Raw genomic sequence first — 16503 nt, 5'->3', positions numbered from 1 at the left:
TGCCACATCCAGTAAATCTGATTGTGATACAAACAATAATCACAAAATCAATCCAATTAAGATGTCAATTAGAAGATCCAGGTCATGACAACAGAATGCTTCATCAAATTCCTCTAGGAATTACTTTTAGTATTTTTAGTCCTGAGAAAACCATGAGATCAGTGGATAAAGACGAATCTGTAAAGAAGAACCTATACCAACTCTGATTAAATTAATATCAAATTTTCATCATCTTAATCATGTCATGTCTGCCCTTCACTTCCATCCTCTGCACAGCATATCCAATCCTGGCTACACTCCAACAGCACAGATCCAAGGTGAGCACTCACACACCCAGAGATGGAGCAGACGCTTCCCACTTTCCCAGCTGCTTCTTTTACATCTCAACAATAAAACAAACTGCTGAACACAAAGATTCAGATCAGACCCGGCAGCCTCATCTGAACAGCAGGCTAAAGAGTCCTAATCTCTGATTTTCATAGACATAGCACCAACTGCACACAAGCTGACATTTTTATAGTTGTTTTTTTTTTATTATTATTTCTCTGACCAAAATAAAAACAAAAATCTTGTCCTTTTAAAGGATTCCTAAAAGATAGATCTTCACATGGTTCTTTACAGAACATTTTTAATTACAATTACAAATATATTGGAATACCAGATGCATTTAGAGGATAAGAAAAGAGAAAAAAGAATAAGAAAGTAACAAAAGATAAAACTGCGAAGAAGAATGTTTGACCAGTGTTAAAGGATATGCAATTCATTTTTGGTGGTGGCAGCACCATGCTGTGTGGATGCCTTTTTCTCAGTATGGACAGTCAAACTGACTTAGTGTTGATGGAAATATGGATGGAGCTAAATACAGAACAATCCTAGAAGAAAACCTGTTAGTTTTCTGAAAGGTTGATAACCTTTCAGCAGGATATCAACCCTTAAATGTCTCAGATGAAAGCATTTTCGTGTATAAGAATAGCCCAGTCAAAGTCCATATGCAATTTCGATTGAAAATGTGAGGCAAGATTAGACTGAATGTGAAAAAACTTAGGCCTTTTTGAAAAGACGACAGAAATGCCAGGAGTGAATGTCCAAAGCTATTAAAGATGTTTTCTAAAAGACATACTGTAAATCAAAATATGTCTTTATACAAAAAAATATATATATACTTTTCCTGTATATAGGGAATTAAAAAAGAAAGAATCACTAGAAAATATGTCAGTGTAGCACATATTATATACAAAATCACAGGATTCATTGTTTAACTTTTCCAAGTATGATTACTGCAGCAAAAGGTAGTTCCACAAAATATTGATTCAACATGGCTGAATACAGTTGCATTCCACAATTTTCAGAATTTCAGTTAGTAAGCATTTGAAAACTTTATATTTATTTCTTCCACTTAAGAATTATGAAGTGCTTTGTGTTGGTCCATGATTTAGAGTCACAAACTCTGGTGGAGTTTGTTGTAATACAACAAAGTGCAAAAAACCTCAAAGGATTTGAATACTTTTACAAGTCGAGCTGCAGAGCAGAAGATATCTGTCCTTGTTGTCTCGTAAAACATCTGTGCAGTGTGGAAAAACGAGACACTCAACATATCAGCTAGATCCTTCAGAATTTCAGGTTTTTATAGTTTCCAGCAAACATTTCAAAGGAAACCTGGCGAGCTAGAAAACATGAGGGACAGCTGAGATTTTTAAAATTAGTTTCGTGGGAATTTTTAAAGGAAATATATTGTAAAAAAGTAAGTAAGTCTTTGTGTGAATCGTATCACAGAAGGTTTTTTATCATCTTAAACATACTCAACATTTAAAGTCAGGCAGGTAAACAGAGCAGTGTGAACTCACCTTACTGCTGGCTTTGGTCTTGCTGCTGTTGTTGTTGTCAGGAGTTGGATTGGCATCTTCATGAACTCTGTCCAGCAGCCACAGGAGAAACTCAAGTGCATCATGCTGAGAGTTTCCCCGAAACTGAGAGGCGTATTTTGACACTATGCTCTGAAAAAGAGGAAAACGTCAAAATTAACACCTAATTGTTAGAGTAACACACACATCTTCCCTGGCAAAAGTATCTGAAATAGTCCCAGAGCGAAGCAACCGTCTGTTTTGACTACACAACATAAGCTGGATTTTCTAACCAGTTTTTACTGTAGGGCTGTACTCTAAAACCACCAATGCTTTTGTGAAGCAGTATTTTCTGGGTTAAAATCTCTACTATATTATTTATATTGAGCTGTGTTTAAAAATAAATATTACAAACATTATTTTGCATTCATTGTCATTTATCCAAGACTGACTTCAAGGAGAAAAAAACCCAGACTCTCTCTAGAGAAACTCTTCAGCTCCTGCTGAGCTATCTCAATGCATTTATAGGCCAGGAAGGCAAATATAGTTCTGGGTCTGCTCTGGTGTCTCCCCCCCTGAGGAACAAGCCTGGGAAACTTCCGGTATCCAGGTTTGTTTATATCAGAGGCATAGACTCATGTGAGAATCACCTCAATTAGCTCCTTTCTAAGCAAATAGTAGCAATGATCCACTGGATGAGGAAGCTTCCAGCTACCCTACAGAGAGGTGGTTCCCAACTTCTGCATGTTTCAGATGTTTCCCTGCATTAACTTTAGTTCAATAAAAGCCTATTAATCACCCATCATTGTGTGTTGAAGCAGGGTATCTGCAAGTTTCAGCAAGTCAAATTACAGACTTAGAATTTTACAAATATATGTGATGGTTGAGTGATTCTGTTGTATTACAATCAAGCATAGCAAAAACTGACATTTTCTGGGGTCAGTTTGTGGCTCTTGGCAGCCGCTTTGTCTTTCTCAACAGTTTTAACCCCCATAGTGCCAAACTTAAACCTTTCTTAGCATAGAACGACCCTAGCCTGGTATGTATTGGCAACAGAAGTAAGCCAGTGGTGAAAACAAGCCAACAGGTGATAAATCTGCTTTTCTAGGATTTGTCTTCCCCTATCAATAAATCTTGTACCAGATTTGCACAATGATTCGACAATCGCTAACCGTTCTCCAGCCAAGTGGCCAGTGACATTCATGCATGTGAAAGTTTGCACATGTGCACAACACGAACAAGCTAGCTTGTGCTGGAACACAAGAAAGCTGAAAAATGTTGTCGCCATCGCCTCCAGTGTGTTGAGTTTCTCCCCAAGTGACGATGACTTCGGCCCTTTGCTTTTGTTCATCACATTCCATGTGTGATAGATGCAAAAAACTAGTCAGCTAGCAAGGGTGTTAGCAACTAGTTAGTAACAAAATGCAATGAAGATGTCTGAGCGCAACTCAAACTTTTGCCTGACAAAAGTTCCGCAAGAAAAAAATTAAGTATGTATGAGATTAAATAGGATAAGTTGCTGAAGAAGAGGGTATAAGTTCTGGACTGGTTTGCCTAAAGTCTTGAACTTTCCCCATGAGTGACTGTTATGACAATCAAACAAAGAAACAAAAGGTAAGTCCAAATAACTTCTGATAGAAATCAGTTACACATAATTGTAATGTGTAATTAATTGATTTACACGTTACAGTTATGTGTAAATCAAATCTGTTTAGCTTTGTTGGATAAACAGGCTGCTCAGTGACTCACAATGACACCTGACTCTAATAGAACCATTAACTCTACAGTCGATGGTTACTACGCTATCTCTTCTTCACCATCTCTGTGTGAGACTGACATGATCCAAACTCTGCTGTGGACCTCATTAAAAATCAGCACACCATACCTGCAGTATCCCAGGATCTAAATATAAACACTGAGGGGAGCCCCCGCCCAGCTTCGCATTCCTGCACCATCCTACCTGACAGAGAAGGCCTGTTAATGAGCTTCATCACCATGAGGGACGTGGGACAGATGGGAGAGAGGGATGCTGGAAAAATTACAAGGAGCGTTTTTCTGTCAAACGGACAACACAGCTGTGAAAAGCTTAGAAAGCAGGTTTATAAAGCTATCAACAAGGAAAAAGACCTGAAACTGCAACGGATCAGAGCGGATAAGAAACTACGAGGACCTTTATCTCAAAGGTGAGATAAAGAGGTTAGGACTTCGCTGAGGAGTGGAAGTGACTTTTGGACCGACTTCACTGTCACACACTTCTTTCCCAACTTTATCACTAACTGAAGTGTGTGTGTAGATCAAAGAGTGTGTAATTTTTGCTCATCACTTTGATATCAGTTTGCAAGAGAGTCAGTAAATGTACCACACAATCTCAAGGACACAAAGTTGAAATGACGTGATAACGGGGCCTCGCTAGTATTTTGTCACATTACTGATGGAACATCAAACTTTAATGCATTTATTGGGAGTTTTGTGACAGAACAGCACATTACTTAATTGTTCAGTGGAAGGAAAAACGTGCTGTGCCTTTGTACTCAGTCTCCTATACTCTGATAACACTTAATATGATCCTGTGAAACCAATTGCCTTCAAAAGTCAATTAAGTAGCACCTCAATACAAGTGTTTCCTGGAGAATATTAGTAAACCAACAGTCTTGAAGAAAGTCGCTAATCTTCAATCAATCATCTGAAAATGGAACGAGCAGGTGCAAATGTAAACCTATCAAAGCATGGCAGTCCACCAAAACTGAAGAGTTCAGTCAGCCTAAACTGACTGAAAAGCACTGAGTGGAGTGTGGAGAAGCGTTGCGTTTCAGAACGGCCTAGTCAAAGCTTGTAAACAAAAAATTTGACACTGTGGCTAAACTTGACTTACTGATATTCACAGGTGATCTCCATCCCAACTAGCTGAACCTTAGCTATTTTTCAGCAAAGAAAGGCAGAAAACTGTTTCTATGTGCAAAGCTGATAAGACTTCCAAATCCTGCAACTTTCAAAGCTTTATTCATGAAAATCTGTGGAAAACTATCCATTCCTACAAATCCACTTCACAATAATGTGTTCAACCGTGGTGTTCCATCACATTCAGCCCTAATAAAACGCATAGCAGGCATTATAAAGCCAACAATGACAGCTACTTTTTTGCTGCAGAGAAGAGAAATTGAGAATTCATGGAAATCCCCGCTTCCCATCTCGCAGCAAGAGGGACAGGGCAGTTACACTCAACTTTGTTGTTTGTTTCCAGCAGAAAAGGTTGACTGGCACATCTGCAGCTTCTCTTCCTCCTCAGCTGGATTTCTGTCATGAGACTGTACCTTTCAAAAATGCCAAACTGACAGAGCAGGCGCCGGGGACATAATAATGGTCTCTCAGAAAGAGGCAGAGATAATTTTCTTTTTCTGTGTTTAATGCATTTTTAAAAATCACTTAAAATAATTATTCTTTTTATATGTAGAGTAATTTTTAAAAAATTCTATCAGAGGCAGTTAAGCAAAAGTCTAAATGAAAGTGTCATCTTGTGGAAAATGCATCAACACACAAGTGAACAACATGGAAATAGGAATAAAGAAGGGAAAAGGACAGCAGCTGAGACTCAGACCAGAGAGTGAAAAAGGACAGCAGGAGGGTTGAAATGTCAACTTCCTCCTGATACCTACACTCCTCAAAGACGAACTGCACTGAGGTTAGCAGGGATCTGAAGTGTTTGTTGGGTAAACACTTCTGAAGTAGTCAAGGAGAGGATAAAGGTGAGTGGAAGTCTGAGGCTTGAGCGAGCTCCGAGATAAATCTGAGAACTGCTGATCAGCCCACACCAGGAACTAAAGTCTCAAACGTGATCTGTTGGAAGCAACATGTCTATTTTTTAGTCAACCTGTTCATTTAAACTTTTAGAAATTTTGCTTGTCAACAGTTTATCACTAGTTCACTGTACTTTCAGGAATGGAATGATACTCATTTTGAGGAATGAGTATCCGTTGCAGTACTAATCCCAAAGGGAACCAGCCACTCCTTTGGGGAGGAGTAGGGTTTTTTTTTAATTGAACTACACAGCAAAACTATGTGAGTACAAAAGGTAAACAGCTGGGTTCAGTTATTAGAAACTTAATAAACTGGACCCAGTTTGGAATAGAGGAGCACAGTAGCCTTGATTATCATTGTACAAAAAAAGAAACAAATATCAGAGCAAGGAGAGAAAGAAATGTTTGAAATCATTTCATACCAACATAAAATGAAAATATTTTGGGGCTTTGTGCCAGTTGGTAAGCAGATTTGAATAGAATTCAACAGCACAAACGTATAAAATAAAACTTCATTGTTTTTGACACAAATATAAAAAATAAAAAAAACATTTGAGGGAAAAAGCTATTCAAGTAAAAATATCTATGTTGATTGATAATTTCTCTGTGGCAACAATAGTGCTTGGTAGTAGATCTATTACTGTTGGAAAGTTGTTCGTTTCTCTTTAAATTGGCTCATATTTGAAAAGAAAATGTTTGTGGGTTAAGCAGCAGAGTTTAGCATGTGAGCTTCACCACTCAAAACCTCATCCTCTGCCAACACCAAACTGTTGTGGTTTTGTACACTTCCACCATTCACTGCTGAGGTCCCAGTATGTTTTATAAATGAATTATTTTCCAATATGTCTTGTTTCTTCAAACTGCAATTATCTTAACCAATACTAAGTCAAGAAATATTTGACCAAGTACAAAATTTTCTATTTTCTGTGTTGAATTAAGCTGATCAGAGGACCAGAATTATTGAGTGTATATTTTTTTACATTTTTTAATCACAGACATGCTGATGTATTTATGCGACTTTTTTTTGCACTAAAGACATGTTCAATTTGGGATACAACTATTTTTATTCCTCCCATAAACATGCACTCTCACTTTGTAGTTGCCAATGTTGGCTTTATTTTATAAGATTTTCCCTTATACACATTAGTAAAGAAAATGCACTTCTTTGACTATGGAATTATCCATCCGCCAAAGTCTGACTCGTGTGTGAAAACTTTTTTTTCCTCCCCGCCTACTTTGTTTAGCCTTGGATACTGTTGCCAGCGGGAGAGTCCTGGTTGACGTAATTAGTCAAGTTTTTGCCAACAAATTTAGTCGGAGGGAAAAGGTTATTTTGAGAGAAATGTTACTCCTCGGCACCAAGCATTTTATCAAAGCAAACATATGGGTTGAAGGCTGGATGCCAATATGTTTTTATTTCTGCAGACCACTGGATTCATGCTATACACATGAAGGCAACATTTGACCTCGATACACACATGAGTAAATCAGTAACCCGATCAGTTTGTTGACAGAAAACGAAAAACATAATTAATCTAACAATTTATCTGTTATCTACTTCTCATCTGAAAAGTGTAATAAAGCTTACAGATGCAGGACAGTGAGTTATCCTACAAACAGCACCAACAACAAAGAAAATAAAAGAATGAGCTAAAGATAAGCGATGATAAAAAGCAGAAATGTGCCTGGGTAGCCTCCACTGTTGGGGGCATGACCTTTCTGTGGTCTGCAGAGGCAGGGCTGCACCCTGCCAACATCCCCTGCATCCACAACCTGATGTCTGCTTTGGAGTTTCACCTTTCAACCTTTACTTCACCTCTCACCATTAATCCCCCTCCCCACCCACGTTCTCCCCATGTCCATCCGCTTACTGGGTAAACATTGATGGATCAGAGACCTGGCAGGGCAGGAATTTACTATAAACATTCATCAAGAAAATGAGCTGCCTCTCTCCCTCCCCGAAAGAACTGCCTGCCAAACAGGCCTGAATGGATTCCTTAGTGGCAGACTGACTGATACTGACAAATTATGAAGCAGGATAACCTTTGGAGATTCACAGGTGTGGTTGGAAGCAGAACGGACTGAATCTCTCATTACTGGATGCTTTGCTTCATTCTTCTGCTGCCTGGTGCAGTCCGGTCATCTCTGCTGCTACAACAAACCAGCAGTTATGATCACTCACAACTGCTACTTCTGCCCTTCCTTTCCCTGTATTCATATATCTGAGTCTTTTCATGGAGCACCACCAAGGTCCTCTTAAGTCTTATTTTTAGAGATGAACCAAGAAACCTGTCTGGTGACTGGAATCGACCAACCTTGCACTTGTCTAATCCTGATTAATAATCAGCTGGTTGGAAACTAAGGTTATAACCCTTTTCCCAATCAGTGAACAACTATAAAGCACTATCAGTGCAATTTGGTGTAAAAGTTTGGACTACAGGACCAAGACCCAGCCTTTCAGGCCAGCAGACAGGCAATATACCTAATCTATGGCAGCAGGTCGGCTATTCCTTCTGGCTATAAACCAAGCAAGAAGGTCTTAGATTCAAATCCCAACCAACATGGACTTTGCATATTCTCCTTGTGCATGCATGGCTTCTCTCCATGTAATCCAGCTTCTTCTCATGATCCAAAACCATGACTATTAGGCTAATCTAAATAACCTTTTGAATGCATTGGTTGTTTGTCCTGTGATGGACTGCCCCCTGACCAAAGCGTATCCCATCTCCAATCAGATCAGTACCAGTCCACAGGAAAATTATAACCTATTGCCTTTCAGCACTACGACATGCTACTTTTCCCCCCATCTTTTTGTCCCACTTTAATTCTTCTTCTGCAGCCATTGTCCCAGGGAGCTTTGGATTCACCTCAGGAACAGCGGGGAACATCTCACACATTCCTCATGGCAAATTGTTGGAGTACATGTTAAAAATCAGACACGGTCCACAGTCGAACCACTTTGAAAATCCTCCAACCTACTCTGTCTAACTCAGAGGTTCCAGAGGACAGGATTCTGCAGCTGATGGGTCCAAAAGAAGAGGGGATGAAATGTGTCAGAAATGATCGCCTCTGAATGTTTTACAGACCGACGGAAGGCTCTTTGGGCTCTGCTGAGACACAGAAATTGATTCTTTGAGGATTCACAGCCGAGCCTGTAAATTCACTGCTGGGTAGACAACTAACAGCGCAGGGAGCTGCAGCTTTCCCATGTTCCAAAACATGGATGAGCACACTGTTTTATCACTTCAGTGACTGAGCCTGAAGGAGGCTCTTACGCTGCGATAATGTTCCAGCAGGGCAGAATATTTCAGGATTGATTTATTCCCTTACATAAATTAGAACAAGAAGAACAACCTGATCGGTCTCATGTTGGAGAGCTCAGCGAAGCAGCACAGACACACTCCTCCTCATGTTTCTATATTATCTGTTCTCACAGCACGGATGTGAGACTGAGACAGCGACATCTCAACGTCATGCTGCTGTCCACCAGCATATGGCGGCTCTTTTATCTTAAATACAAGAGGTCTAATTTCTGTGCAATAGGCAAGAAGTGCTGTCCTGTTCCCTGAGGCAACAAAAACACGTGTAACAAAGAATGAAATTTACATGCAGAACCGTTAAGCTTCATAATATGAACTCTGCTGAAGTCTTAAAACGAACTCGGCCTCCCATCTGCTGTGCTGAAAAAGTGCAACAATCAAAGCGAAATTAGAGGCAGCAGGGTCGAGCATTTCTGTGCAGCTCAGCATGGAGACTCCAGGTGGTGTATATCCTAACTGCTTTATGGGTCTACAATGTATACACTGTCAGCACTTAGAGTGAGAACGGGCACGGACCTCAAAAAGAGAACAAGAACTAACATGGTGAAGCTATTTCACTGCACTTCATCACTGTCATCCGAGCCAGGACAAAGAGGCAAGTGGCTTCATCTTTTTCTGATTGGACGTCTCTGGTGCTAAGAGCAAAATCCTACTATGAAACAAAAATGAAGCACAGTTTTTAGATGAAGTTGTTGCATATTAAGCTAATACAAGAAACTAAATATTATAAAGCAGACATTTTCCATCCAAGTAAAACATCTGAAAACAACAAATAATCTCTGCCCTGTAAAATGTAATCAAAAGGGAACCCAATTTAATCACACACTAGGGAACAACATGCAATTATTTCCCTGATTATAGAAAAAATTGTAAACAAATTAAATAGGAAAATAATCTAAATGTTTATATTCCACAGTAGAAATCACTATGTTATTGCTCAGTCCAGGATTAATGCAGATCCAACAATCATCGTTGGATTTGAGGCTGCAAACTAATAAGCAGCGATGCACCAATCAATCGGCCAAAGATCAAAATCAAACTTTTCCTTTAATAAGCTCAAGATGTCAGATATAGAAAAAACTGTTCTCTTTTCCCCATTTAATAAATGAATCCAAACTACAAACTCCACTTTTAACCATGCTGTTTATTGATGCACTAGCGGTCCGAACCCACTGTGGATTCAAAAGCACTTCATTTTGGACTAGATTCAAAATCCCGCTTTGATGCATTCATTAGAATAGTATGACAATCTTTTTCATTTCTGTTGAATTTAAAACTTACCCTTGTATCAGGGAACCTGCAGTACATTTGTTTCTTTCATGTTTAAAGTAGAATTTAATTGTGCTGTGAACACAGCTGAGTCTTCACAGTACATGTTAGAATTGATCAACAATGGAATCAGCAGGTCAGACCTGAAAGATGGGTGAGGCCATCTTTAATAAAATCAGATCAAATACATGAAAGGTTTACACTGATGATGACAACCAACGACTCATTTAGCCAATCAGATCAATCCCTGATAAGAAGAATGGCAGTGGCTCAAAAGTTAAAAATATAAGATTTTCCTTCAAATGCTTCAAAATTTTAGAAAGAGAAATCAATATCCATTATGAATATATTCAAACATCAGCAATTGTGCTATATTTAACAAAGAAACTGATGATGAATGCTCCAATCCCAATGTCAAATAAGAAAAAAGAAAACGACAAAAACATGATTTTTATTAAAAATAAAGGGGTTCCTCCCAGACTAGACGTGTGTCTGTTTGGTTACAAGCAATGTCACCCTTACTATGCTCGTCTCGTTCTGTCCCACCTTCTGGCTGAACACCAGAACACCATTATTGCCTTCCCAGCAGGGGGCCTCCCTCCTTTTCCAGACTGAATACACTTGCCACAGTAAATATCCCTCTACAGTTCCACTGAGAAACAGGAAAATATACACCATTCACTGCTGTAGCAATGGGACATTTAAAGAAGAGAAGGTGAGTAAAGGACTTCCCCTTCAAAATTGGGAGGCAAATGTGAGATATAATCTGAAAAATAAAACTGGTTTTGCTCACATGCCTGCATATAGTTACCTAAATTTGTGGGATTTACAGCTATTTTTGTGTGTGAGCAACAAGAACAGAGTCATTATCTTCAAATTTGCTGCTGTATTTAACGGAGTTTAATGAATGTGTGAACTCCAAGTCTGCTATGGAGTAAAAGTCACTCAATGTTTGTAGTTATATTTATTGTTTAAGTGACAGAAAAAATGAATTGTTATAAAAGCAAATTCGCAGTGTTGTACCTAAAATGTTTCATGGTAACATTTGAATTAGTAAGTAAAAAGCTTGCCCAAAGGATTTTTAAGATTTGCATCGAACATGTGTTTGATGCAGATGACTTATTTGTAAAAATAAATAAATAAATAAATAAATAGAAAGCCATGAAAACCTTTTCTTCCACTTCACAACTTGTGCTGGTCACATAAAAAGTCTGAGATTCTAACATAAACAAATTGCAATTGCAAGCATTCAAGCACTTTTGCAATACACAAATCTAAACAAAAATTAAATCTTAAAGAGATTTCATTTTTACTTAGACAACATTGAGAAAAATGTTGAATCACTGATCTCAACATTGTCTGTATTCACCTCCCTCATACTTTAACCTCTGTGTAGTTCCTAATCATTAAGCCAACTGGTTCACCGAGTCACCATCTCTTCTTGGACACCTGCGGCTGATGAAGCCATTTATCATGTAAAGACCTTAATGTAGAGTAGTCACCCATCTACAACAGATTGTTTATCTTAGATACAGATCCTTGTCTGCTGTTATCACTTAGGAAAGTCCAGGAATGCAGTCAAACCATTCAGAGGACTGGAACAGGTAGGTAAAACAAAGATAATCCAGGCAGAGTAGAGTCGGTAAACAGATGGAATGTGCACACAAAACTACTACTAATTGAACAGGTATAAAGGATTTAAAGCCACAGTTCAAAAGCAGATAGGCACTGAGTCGTCTAAACCACAATCAGTAATCTTCACACCTTACATTTCTCTGATAACTGTGCAACTTACAAACCTCGTCATTGATCAAAATCTTCTAGACAAATAGCTACATACATACCTGTCAGGCTGGTAAGGCACTGAGCTACAAACAGGGCTGTATCAACAGGTTTCATCTGTTTTTTTTTCTCTCTCTCTCTCTCTGAATGGAACTAGATTCACACGTGAAGAAGCTGTGTGAACAATCCAAGCTAGGATTTTGCAGAATCTTCTCTCTATGGATCCTAATGTCATGGCTCTGTTCAATACGCACATTTCATTTTAGTGGAGCTGCTAAGTTCAGTCCACAGACAGGACAACTCAAGACAACTAAAGTATGTTTCGAAAAACACAGAGATCCCAATAAGCTGCAGGCTTAATGCATTTCAGATAGATTTACAAAAGTAACTCCAAGTCATAGTTGTACTATTCTGTACCTTGCATTTATAGCTTGGGATTTAACCCTATGACACTGTCAAATGTAGACTGGTTAAAATAGACCCAGAAATGCTCAGCCCAAATTACACTACATAATTTTAAGTGCATATAATCAAGCAAATATCACCAAAAATATATTTAATATGTTTAGGAAGAGATTTTCAGCCATCCTTCCAATCAACATATGATCTAAAATGTTTGGACAGATTCTTGGAATTTAAAGTGTATATTTTCTTTCAATTAAAAAATTAAGATGAAAAAATGAGTAATTTTAGATTAATTAGTGAGCTACAAAAAAGTTACATGATAATTAGGATTGAACAGTTATTGTAATTCATAAGGGAGAAGTGAGAATCTGTTAACAGTTCAATCTTTAGAAATACAAAGAGCTGAGAGTCAAAGCCAAATCTCTAATGTCTGCATTCCTAAATTAAACCAAAGCAGAGGAAAGACAAAATAACATAATTTTTGTCCATTTAGCTTTTGTCAAATAAATTGATTGTCTACATAGTTTTTGTCATGATAAAACATGATGAACAAAAAGTAAGGATAACTTCAATACAAAAATTGGGCAATAAACATACAGAAATCAAAGACTTTCTTAAGGTGTGTGTGTGTGTGTGGGGGGGGGGGGGGTATTTTATTTTGCTTGCTAAATGTGGATACCAATTTCTATATCAGTCTATACAAGATGCTTTCTTGCTTTGTTCTTCTGGTTAAGAAAAAAGTATACCTAGGAACAGCTAGGAAGTTAGGACTTTGAATCAAATAATTTTTTCCAGTCTCTTTAAACTCTACTGCAAAATCAGGGCAGCGATTTGGCCATGCTTTCAAAGGACACCAGCTGATAACTTTATCACATACAATGATGAGCATGTTTCCGTTGCTAAGAAAGTGGCCCTTTTCTTTTCATTAAAGCAACAAACTAAATCTTCAATAAAAATAAACTTAGTACAAACAGTTGGTCAACATGGTCAGTATTTCTATTTGTTTTGATTAGTATGTTGTAAAACATTTATTTACGATAAAATTGACCAAGCAAAAACAAGCTTCTGCATGTACAGGCCAGATACATTGCATCAGGCATTTACAGTAACTCCTTTATTTATTTTTCACTTTTTATTTTTACACTTTTAAAGAAATGACTCTTTCAGGAAAGTTTATTTGTATTCTTTCTGGAGGCAGGAAAATGCTTAAACCAAACATGGGGAGTCTGCATAGATTTCAGGACATTTTGGCAACAATAAGACACTAAGTAGCCTTTTGTGAACATGACCAGGGCAATCTAACTACTATGAAACAGATTGCTTTAAACTCCATGTGAACTGGATGTCCAAAGGTATTTAAAGAATAAAAAAATGACAGAGGCCCACTTGGCATATTCCCACTCCTCCCTTCTTTCTGTTTTAAAAAATATAACAATGTTATTTCCACGTTTCCTTTTGTCCGCTTAGTGTCCATTAAACTTCAAATGTAGACTTAAGTTACAAATGACTGAGATGAAACTATAAACAATGTCAAGGAAAAAGTGTTCTGTTTTACAACTGTTTCAGGAAAATCTCAAACCCAACTAGAAGTTTACAGACGTGGGAGTGTCTCAGACAGGACATTTTTGAAACATATAGGACAATCTTCTCATGTGCTGCAAAATTGTGTCTATTTAGTAGTGGGCATTGTAGTGACATGTCACATTTGCATATTTTACAAAATAGATAAGAATTTTATACACAACAAATTACATTGCTGTGCCTGTTGTGTTGTCATCAACCAAACTACCAACAAAGGACAATGAGAAGTTTGTTCTTTTAGTAAAATCTTCAGACTTAAGAGAAAATGTGTAGTGCAAACCCCATGTCATTAAACATGTTGTTCTGTTCTAAGTATACATTTGTAAGTGAGGGTAAAAATACACCCCAGAATAACGTCTTATCTTTTCGTTGTAACAGTTTTGTGGTTTTGTTTACCCAGCAGTGTCTCATTTTAGCTAGCTCCACCTCCATCTAATTTTAAACTTGTTGGAGGAAAACAAAACTCAAAACAAATTTCCGGGCCCTTCCACAGACAAAACACTTATTAGCAGCCCCTGTTCTCACCTTGAACTCTCCAGACATTTGCGGGGTGTAGTCCAGCGTCCACAGCGCTCGAACCAGCGACGCCAGCTGCTCGGTTACTTCACCCTCGGAGCTCCGCGCCTCATCCGCCCTCACCTCACCGTTCGCCCTCCCGCTGCTAATATCCGACTTGTACTGCCCCAGCCCGAGGTATTCGGCCAGCAGGTCCGTGTTGCTGAGACACTGGACCACGGCATTCATGAAGCAGGTGTTCCCGTGGTTCTTCAGTCCCAACACGCCGGGAGTCTTGTCGCCGTAGCACCACGACAGCCTCTCCTTCACCGAGCCGTGATAGGAGGACACCGCGGAGCCCCTCTTCGCGGCTCCCTCCCTGGAGGTCTGCGAGAAATCGCAGCCGCCCGAGGCGCTCCGCACGAAGCCGCCGTCGTCCTCCTCCGCGTCCGGCGGCTCTGCGTCGCCCAAGTGCGCTAAAGTGCCCAAAGTTTTCAGGATCCTTCCCATGAAATTCCCAAAAGAACGCAGCGATTTCCTCCTGACGAACTTTCCACTTCTGTATTTCTGCTCCTTCGACGATTTGGATTTCATCGACTGTTTTCTTGTGTTGCTCTCCTTGCGGCTGTCCATGGCTCATGCAGTCGCTGAACGGGACCGAGAGAAAATGAAAGAAGATTGAGAACAGGAGTGCACCTGTCTGCCAGGCTGTCCACCCCTCCTCCTCAGCTTTACTTCCCCCTCCACTCCACACACCTTACGGCTCAGCAGCCACCGGCTCGGTGCCAATAAGGCACATGATCACTGACATGATCCCCCAGACATCTTATCACATTTCGATGGGTCACGATCTCCGCACCGAGCAGAGCGGCTTGTCTTCCCGCACAGCGCAGCTCCAGTGAGGTGCACTTCCTCATGGACGGCTCTCCGTGATGAATGAGCGTCTGGCGGTCTTTGACTCGCCTTACCCCGCTGTTATCCCTCTCTCCTAGTCTGCTCATGGACCCGCAGGGAGCTATTTGAAGGTTTCATTCTTATGGTCACTCTTAGGACAAAGAGCTTGATCACACACTTTGGCCAGAACTAAAACATGAATGAGTTGCTCCAATGAACTGCTGAGTTTACCTTCAACTTTAAACGTTTGTAAAACACTGGGAAGAAGGAAGTTGACTAGATTAGGTGTCAAAGCTCTATAGCCTTAAGCTGCCCCCTGTAGGATCAATTACATCATAGCCTGCCTTGATTTTCCAAAAAGTAGTGGAGAAACCACCAATGACCTGTCTTGGTTGAATCTATCTTTCAGTGTCAGAGGAACAACATCAAAACTACTTCTGAATTAGTCCAAATTGGCCTGGCCTAAAAAAAGAAAGCCTCCTTAGTGCAACTGAGTCCCCCAGCAGATAACAAGTTATTTATCCCCAGCTGATGCAATCTTAAACAACCATGTGGAAAGATGCATTCCGTGGTTGTGTAGAAGATGTTAATCTGTAAGGTCAAATTATTGTTATGAAGCATGACAACATCCGAGGAGATTGCACAAATTATAACACTCAGTTAACTGTCTAAAACATTGTTAAAAAGTCAAAGAAGTGGGGAGCCATCGAGTTTGAGTATGAAATGTGGTTGGAAAAAAACCCCTGAATGACCATGATTAAGTAAACTCTTGGTGATGTCAAATAGTGAAAGAAAGCATCTCCACACACGCAATGTGAAAAGAACTCAAGAGATTAGGACTCAATGGCTGTGTAGACATAAGAAAGCCATTGGTCAGTCAGGCTAACTGGAAAAAATAGTTTCAATTTGCATGAGAGTATAAAGATTGAACTCTAGAGCGATGTAAGAAGGTCTTGTGATCTGTGGAAAAAGATTTACCTTTTTCCACAGTGATGGCCGCATCAGTATTAGAAGAGAGGCAGATGATGTGATGCACCAATCATACCAAGTGCCTGTGGGGCAGCGCTATAATCTGGGGTTGCTGCAAGTGGTCAGGTCCAGGTTCAGCAACATCATAATGTT

The 16503-nt window shown here is 39.4% G+C and overlaps 1 protein-coding gene across 2 annotated transcripts in view; it reads right to left on the bottom strand.

The window, feature by feature from the left end:
* The window catches only part of LOC102232957 (ubiquitin carboxyl-terminal hydrolase 43), a 123357-nt gene extending 107953 nt beyond the window's left edge, over positions 1 to 15404 (bottom strand). The window contains exons 1-3 of one of the 2 annotated variants that reach the window (XM_023334275.1): positions 15244 to 15404; positions 14518 to 15134; positions 1845 to 1994 (exon numbers count right to left, since the gene is read on the bottom strand). In XM_023334275.1, the coding sequence (XP_023190043.1) occupies positions 1845 to 1994; positions 14518 to 15120 (753 nt within the window). In that variant the 5' untranslated portion in view covers positions 15121 to 15134; positions 15244 to 15404. The other variant, XM_014476139.2, reaches the window with a different exon arrangement.
* Positions 15405 to 16503: the final 1099 nt, after the last annotated feature.

The sequence above is a fragment of the Xiphophorus maculatus genome, chromosome 5, assembly GCF_002775205.1.
Source record: "Xiphophorus maculatus strain JP 163 A chromosome 5, X_maculatus-5.0-male, whole genome shotgun sequence".
Taxonomy (NCBI): Eukaryota; Metazoa; Chordata; class Actinopteri; order Cyprinodontiformes; family Poeciliidae; genus Xiphophorus; species Xiphophorus maculatus.
Note: the sequence above shows the minus strand (reverse complement) of the source record. Positions and strands in the feature narration are given on the sequence as shown.